This window comes from Periophthalmus magnuspinnatus, chromosome 9, assembly GCF_009829125.3.
Source record: "Periophthalmus magnuspinnatus isolate fPerMag1 chromosome 9, fPerMag1.2.pri, whole genome shotgun sequence".
Taxonomy (NCBI): domain Eukaryota; kingdom Metazoa; phylum Chordata; class Actinopteri; order Gobiiformes; family Gobiidae; genus Periophthalmus; species Periophthalmus magnuspinnatus.
In genome coordinates, this window is record NC_047134.1 from 32,811,860 (window position 1) to 32,819,988 (window position 8,129).

Here is an 8,129-nt window from a genome sequence, read left to right on the forward strand (position 1 = left end):
TTTCTCTCGCTCTATCAAACACACACACACATTTTCTCTTTATCTTCATCTCTGTCTCTCTCTGACACACACACCTACTGAACACACTTCAGAAGCACTTGTAGGGCCTGTATAATATAAACTGATGGAATATTTTTAGTTTATTTTTTAAGTCTTTTTAAAAAATTTTATTCTAAGCTATTTATCTATTATTTTTGTTTTATTGCATGTACCATTTTCCTTCTGTTCTTTAACTGCGGTGCAATACTAATATCTTCTACGCCACTTTATAGGATGCAAGTGTCACAGTTTCTCCATGCTTGTTCAATTGCTGAAACATTTGAGACTGTCTTTTTACCTGCTTTTCAAGGTGCTCAGTTTGTGCTTGTGTAGTTCAGAACCTTTGGGGAATTCCTTGTCCATATGAGCCTGGAGAGGCGCTAAAGCATCTTCCCATTCTTCCTGCTGTTTATCCTCATATTTTCGTTTAGTTTTGCATTTTGCCATTTTGACTCGAGGGTAACAGTCTGCACGCGCATGAAATGTTTACTTATTTTCGCGGCATTAGACGTGACCCGTGCAGATGACGAGTGGTCACGTGTCAGACGCAGCGTAAAAAAAGCTGATAAATCAGTTTTTATATATTGTTTATTGTTTGTTTTAATAAGCCCTGGTGGATTTGAATGTGTTTCTAGTAACACTATGACTATTTCACTAACTATTTTAGCAGGACTGGAAATGTATTCATGATCAGTAAATAAAAAAATAAAATGTAGAAAATAAATAACATTTGGAACAATTGGACAGTCATGTTTTTACAGTTTTGTGTTGACGCTGTAGTGACAGTGTACTTGGTGTACTTGTGTTTTTACAGTATTGTGTTGACGCTGTAGTGACAGTGTACTTGGTGTACTTGTGTTTTAGGTGCGTGACTCGGCGCAGTCTTTCCTGACCGTGCAGGTTCCTCTGTACGTGTCCTATATCTACGTCACTGCTCCTCGTGGCTGGGCTTCTCTGGAGCACCATACAGAAATGGAGTTCTCTTTCTTCTACGACACCGTGCTCTGGAGGACAGGTAAGGGGCTCGATGTTTTCTTTCAAATCCACTTATTCAAGATCAATGAATAAAGACAACTTCACAGACTATCTGTGTTGCACAAATAGACTTAAGTGAACCGCCTTGCCAGTAGCAGTCAGGTTATATAATATGAATTTGAAATGTTAAATATATTTATTCATTCCTGTCCTTTTGAAGCTTTTACTGTTGTAAATTCTACAGGTTTTTTTTTACCGAAAACAAAAGTAAAAGATAAGAAAACATTTTCTTGTGGCACAATGGGGGATATTGTAGTGGTGCACCATGATATTAGCAGGCTGTTGGACATTTTTGCGCTTTATAGTTACAGTCCTACCTCATATCAGCCAAAAATTACACCAAAACAAAAACATTTACAGGCTGTTCTTGCTCAAAATTTAAATTTCAAACATTTACTTTACTGCGACTTGGCTTGCCCCACCAGAGGCACACCACCTGCTTGTCTTGAGATATTGTTGCTTTGCTTGAATTTTCCAAAGTATGGGTTTAAATAATCTGTCTCCATGGAGACACTGCACAGCTCATAGCTGCCCTCTCCTCTCCATCTGCAGGTATCCAGACAGACAGTGTGCTCTCGGCCCGACTGCAGATCATCAGAATCTACATCCGAGACGACGGGCGCCTTGTCATCGAGTTCAAGACACATGCCAAGTTCAGAGGTACCACCATCACATGCATATACAAAATATGGAACTATTGCTGCTATCCCTCACAGTCTAACTGTCCATGCGCCCCCTGCAGGCCAGTTTGTGCCGGAGCACCACACACTACCCGGGCACAAGTCTCGACTCATGGCCCCAGATCACTTGGGGGGTATGGAGTTTGACCTGCAGCTGCTGTGGAGCGCTCAGAGCTTTGACTCGCCCTACCAGCTGTGGAGGGCCACCAGCTCCTACAGCAGGTCAGACACACTCCTGATACAGGGACGCCAGGACCACGTCTGTTTGATTTGTGTTCAACTGGAATGAGAGAGGACAAAATGTTTATGAGCCTATAGTTTAAAACTGAGTGGAGCCCAGCAAAGAATGAAACTGTATAGTCATCAAAGACTAAGCCACAGACTAGACATAAAGTAGTAAAGAGATTTGCATAAAACAAAAACTAATTGTTTGTATTTGCGCAGCATGCAGTCAAAAATAGGTCTGAGGCACTTTCATCTTATGAGAATAAAAATCCTTTCTTTAGAACATGGACAGAAACATATGTGTTTCAATGGGCAGTGTCGTCTTCAGGGCTTAAATAGGAGTACAATCAGCTGTAGCATTTTTAAACCTTTGATCACTAGTCAGGATTCACATGTTTTAAACAATGGTTATGTAATAAAAAGAAGTTACTTGAGTAACAATCCCTGACCAGGAACTTACATGCAAAAAAAAATATTTTCTGAAGATGTATGAGCACAAAGACACTAACTGTACTAAGTTGTTCATGTGTTTGAAACAGGAAGGACTATTCGGGGGAGTACACGGCGTTCCTTATCCCATGTACGGTGCAGCCTACTCAGCCATGGATCGACCCTGGAGACAAACCCCTGTCCTGCACTGCCCATGCTCCAGAAAAGTATGTGCCAACTTGGACAACACATGTACAACACTTGTACAAACACATGTATTGTATCATATGTTTCTGAAAGATTTACCACTGTATGATGTGTTGTGTTTCAGGTTCCTGGTGCCCATAGCGTTCCAGCAGACTAACCGGCCTGTGCCAGTAGTGTACTCCCTCAACACTGAGTTTCAGCTCTGTAACAACGAGAAGGTGTTTCTGTTAGACCCTGGCTCCAATGATGTATCTGTCAATGAGATAGACTATAAGGGAGCCTTCTCTATGGGTACGTACAAACAGGACTGAACCAGAACTGCACTAGGTCTAAACCAGGTCTAAACCAGAACTGAACCAGACTAAGCAGCACAATGTGTCTGTGTACAATATCAACTACAAGGGAGCCTGCTCTATGGCTATAGACTGCATCTAAGACTAAACCAAGACTTTACTTGAACTGAAGGAGATCAAAACAACGACTGAACCAGGAAGAAGCACCGCTGACGTCTGTGGCTGATATAGATTTGATCTGTGTACGGACTTAACTAGAACTAAACCAGAACTAAACCAACTCATGTAGAATGTGAATACACTGTGCCAGTTATTAAAAGTACAAAGAAGAATTTTCAAGAACTTCAAGAATTTGTACATAAAATCAGAGTCTGAGTGTTCTATATTGTGTTGAGACAAGGTTCATAAACCCCAGTGTTAACCAAATGTCTGTGATTCACCTTGTAGGTCAGACGCTATATGGCAGAGTGCTGTGGAATCCGGAGCAGAACCTGAACGCAGCATACAGACTGCAGCTGGAGAAGGTGTATCTGTGCACAGGCCGAGACGGATATGTGCCTTTCTTTGACCCCACCGGGACACTGTACAATGAGGGCCCCCAGTATGGCTGCATCCAACCCAACAAGCACCTCAAGTACCGCTTCCTGCTGCTGGTATGGGGCCATTACCAAATGCTTTTATTATAGAGCAAAGTTCAGTCCTTATTTCTCTGATATACTGCCATGTACTTGCTCTTACTTAATGTTTTTTTTCCTGTTAAATGTCTTGTATTTTCAGGACCGTAAGCAGCCGGAGGTGTGTGACAGATATTTCCACGACGTTCCCTTTGAGGCCCACTTTGCGTCAGAGATCCCAGAGCTGCAGTCCATGAGTGGCATGCCTGGAGTGGACGGGTTTACCATGAAGGTGGATGCTCTCTATAAGGTCAGACTTGGTACTATCTACACTCAAACTTACTATGTTTATTTTTATAACAATTGTAAGCGATCAGTCAAGTGAAAGTATTGCTCACAGTAGCTCGATTATACAATAAACCTTGCCTGACAAATTTAGAATGGTATCTCTCTGTATTTTTATACGGATCGATACAAATCTGGTCCCCACGTCCACCGTTGCGCTTCAGGCTCGGCCAAACGTGATCGTGCAATCAGATTTCACTGGCACATATGAAACAAAGGAGCTCATTGGTCACCCATCATTTAGTGATAAAATCAAATTTATCTCACCTTGGATTAATAAAAGTTTAGTGCTTCGCTCACTGATTCTGCAGAAATCCACTATGTCTTTCAGCCCCCTGTGATATATTTTTTTCCTTTATTTTTTCCCAAACTCAAACATTTTTGAACCGTATTAACTACGATAGTTCAAGTTCAAGTCAACTTACTTCTTACTACTACTTGTTACTACTCACTACTACCACTAATATAACTATCACTACAATTTAAGTGGTACTTATTCTGTTATAGTTATTTTTTTTTTTTACCTTGGTGGCTAAAATTTGTAGCTTGTGGTAGGGATGGGATAAGCTATCTCACAATTATGAATAATAATTTAAAATACGTCTCACGTCGTTCTTGTGGTCCCAATCCTGTGTCCTTCCCCACCCTTAATAATGTTAGTAACTGTTCCTGTTTGCAGGTGGAGGCGGGGCATCAGTGGTACCTCCAGGTGATCTACGTCATCTCTCCAGACTCTCACAAAGGCTCCAGAGTCCAGCGCTCCGTCACCTACCAAATTCATTCCCAAGTCCTACCTGAGACCCTGCCAGAGTCCCAGTCCCGGTCCAGGCGTAGACGAGACCTGGTGGACCGCTCCGGCAAACTCACCCTGGACGAATCCCTGATCTACGACAACGAAGGCGACGCGGTCAAGAACGGCACCAACATGAAATCCCTACGCTTAGAGATCATCCCCTCGGCCTCCTACACCGCACACGTGGGCAAGTCTGTCGGGGGTAGTGTAGCTGCGGTCATTGTGCTAATACTAGCTCTTTTAGCCGCCGGATTCGTGTTCAGAAAGTGCCGGAAAGCTCACAAGGCCAAGCAGGCTCAGAAGAACTACGAGGAGTACCCGCTAAACACCAAAGTGGAGGTGTGCCTGGACAAGTGCGTGGAGAAAAACTTTGGGAGCAGGCATTGCACCGTGAGGAATGTCAATGTTCTCAACCGCAGCCAGGACAAAGCCAAGGTCAAACAGGTGAACTTAGAGGTGAAGCTTCAGAACAACCTTGGCGACGGGACAGAGGTTTAAACAGAAATCAGTAACTTTGAGGGTTTTTTTATTCATTTTTTATGTACACTGCAAAAAGTATTATCGTAAAGTATTATTATCTAGGCAAGTTAAAATGACTTGAATTGGGAATACTTGAGGAGATTTGACTTGACAAGCAAAGGTTTGCGTTCTAAACAGTCAAAAATGTGTCTGTGCTGTCTCCAGTGGCCACTTCGATTTCAAGTACTACATGACATCACACTTGACTGCCCTGATTACAGCCAATAGTTTGAAGCGTGGATACCTGTTAGACCAATCACTTGGCTCATATACGACAAGACATCACCTGTCCTTCCCCCTCACTTTCTTCTTTAGATCTCTTATTTGAAATGTGGTTGTGGGAGGAGTTTAGGTGTTTAGTCCCACTTTAAAGGACTCATTTAAAGGAGCACTACGTCACATTTTTGATTGGCGTTGTAGCTGTATCATGGTTTAGTGGTGTCATCTGCCGGTCTCCATAGGAAATAGTTTAATGCCATAATGTGGAATATTCTGGGTAAAACAATAACATGTGTGCTCCCTCCACCAGAAACGTGACATAGTGCCCTGTTAAAAAATTTATATTGAAATAATCTCTAATCTCATTGGCCAATTATTTTACTTGTCAAGTCAAATCCAGATCAAGATATTTTCTTAATCCAAGTAATTGTAATTTATCTAGACGCCTTTTGCAGTTTAGCGCCCCCTACATGTCAGAGTAAAGCACAATTGTAAATACTCCATTGATAAAAATAATGCATCCGTTTTGTAATGTGCTTTTCAGACACAAGATGGTCGAACCGCGGGCTCATTCAACAATCTGACTGAAAGCTTTTCATTTTAAAAAGTTACTGAGTTCTGTTTTAAGTTTGCATAAGAAAATGAAAGAGTTATTTTTTTGTAAAGGGAAGTTTGTAAGTATTTTTATAACAAAAAGGGAATGGAGAGATTTTGCAACTGCGTAACCTCAGGAAACACAAAGCGCTCATTTTGTTGATTTTTGAATTATTTTTTTCACATTTACAAATCTTTAGCAAAATGGAAAAACACTACTACGCAAATCGCTATAAATATTTTGCTAACCACTTTAACAATGTTTTTTTCATTATGTGCCAATATAAAAAAAACTGGTACTGCTTTATAATAACTACACTTTAATTACCGTAAATTTCAGACTATAAGCCGCTACTTTTTTCCCACGCTTTGAACCCTGCGGCTTATACAACAGTGCGGCTAATTTATAGATTTTTACTGCCTAACGCCCACTGGGGGGAGCTCTAACAGTAAATGCAAAAGTGAGACATGGGAAAAGATTATGAACTGATGCTTTTCAGACACAGTTTAAAAAAAAAAAAAAGGGGAAAAAAAGCGTTACCTTAATTCAAACAAAAAAAACCTACCATCTTTCTGTGTAAATATCTCATGTTACAACACAAAAACCTGCGGCTTATATTCAGGTGGGGCTTATATATGTACAAAATTGATTTTCTTTTCAAATTTAGCTGGTGCGGCTTATATTCAGGTGCGCTCTATAGTCCCAAATTTACGGTACCTTTAACTAAGCATGAACAAGGACTTAATGAACAAATAGTGTATTAGGAATGATTCAGGCTTAGTAACTAAACCATTAAAGTCAACATGAAAAACAGAACTAGTTAAATTTAAACCGTCCAAAGTTATCCTTCACTTACCTTATGCATTCTGATTATCCCAATAACTTACCTTTATGAGTTTATGAGCAGTTTTCACAACTTTCAGAGGCCAGAGCACAGTTTTTCATGGTAATGCTAACAACAACTAGCATTCACACACACACTTCCTGATTCGCTGGGAATTAAACATTTTATTTGATGCAGACAGTACACAGCTGACATATTTTGACTTCAAGAACTGCTTGTACAATATATCTGCTCAAATGCATGAAAAACGCTCTTTTAGTCGTTACTAAGCCTGATTCATTCTTAATAAACTACAAATTCACTTTCAAGGTTCATTCAAGTGTAGATATTTTTATAAAGTGTTAAAAAGTCCTGCTGCTAGTTCGATCACTGGAACCCAAGCACTTTTCAAGTCATTTCAACTGTAGGCAAATTGAATAAATGAGCTGTATCCACTGAGCAAGAGGACGCTGGACGCTAGCATAACTGTGTAGCTACTGAAATGAATTGAATCTAGTTATCCCAAGTGCAATTACGTTGTCATACCCTAAGCTTGTTCAGCAACGTCAGCCCTCTCCAAATTAGATCATAGGCCTATTCGCAAATGAGTATACATCTAAGTAGAATATATGGAAAAAGATCACCAAGTTTTGCCTTACTCCGGTCATTTGTACTGTCGTGAAAGCAGATCGTGTTTGTGCTTGTGCTGAAAACCAATCAAAGTGCCATTTTAAAGAGAGATTTTGTTAAGACGTCTTTGGGAGTGAGTTAGAGTTCCAAATTGGGACTGAGCCAACAGTAAGGAACTAATCATGGACTAAACTAGGACTACAAAAGGGAAAAAGTACCCACATGACTGACAGATATTCCTTGTGTGTAAATATATGTAGAAAATGTAAGTCGTTGGTTTTGATAAGTTTGAGTTTACTAAATGAAGTGATGGTTAAAGGAAGTTGTATTTGGTTGGATGTCAAAAGTAGCCTATTGAAAATTAGATACTAATCAATATTAAAACTAGTATTGAGACTAGGTACTCATTTGAGCAAGTACTGATACTTAAAAAGCCACAGGACAGAAATGAACTTTCCCGAATAGCTTTAAAATGATCTTGAGCTGTATTAGAACAAAGTATAAAACCATAAAGACTCTGATACGCCCATGGAGCACAATGATACATAAGTCCACATGGGAATATAAAAGAACTACCATTTAATTTTGAAATTATCATTCTATTAAAGAGTCTTTTTTTCATTGTCTTCATGGTATCAGATTCAATATTGAGTATCGGGTCTATTCCTTAGTATCAAAATAAA

The 8,129-nt window shown here is 40.0% G+C and overlaps 1 protein-coding gene across 1 annotated transcript in view; it reads left to right on the forward strand.

Annotated features, from left to right (window-relative positions):
* The window catches only part of fras1 (Fraser extracellular matrix complex subunit 1), a 263,378-nt gene extending 257,071 nt beyond the window's left edge, over window positions 1-6,307 (forward strand). The window contains exons 67-74 of the mRNA XM_055224440.1: window positions 904-1,054; window positions 1,627-1,734; window positions 1,817-1,976; window positions 2,519-2,635; window positions 2,740-2,906; window positions 3,356-3,561; window positions 3,686-3,832; window positions 4,547-6,307. Of these exons, the coding sequence (XP_055080415.1) occupies window positions 904-1,054; window positions 1,627-1,734; window positions 1,817-1,976; window positions 2,519-2,635; window positions 2,740-2,906; window positions 3,356-3,561; window positions 3,686-3,832; window positions 4,547-5,158 (1,668 nt within the window). The 3' untranslated portion in view covers window positions 5,159-6,307. The remainder of the gene's footprint in view (window positions 1-903; window positions 1,055-1,626; window positions 1,735-1,816; window positions 1,977-2,518; window positions 2,636-2,739; window positions 2,907-3,355; window positions 3,562-3,685; window positions 3,833-4,546) is intronic.
* Window positions 6,308-8,129: the final 1,822 nt, after the last annotated feature.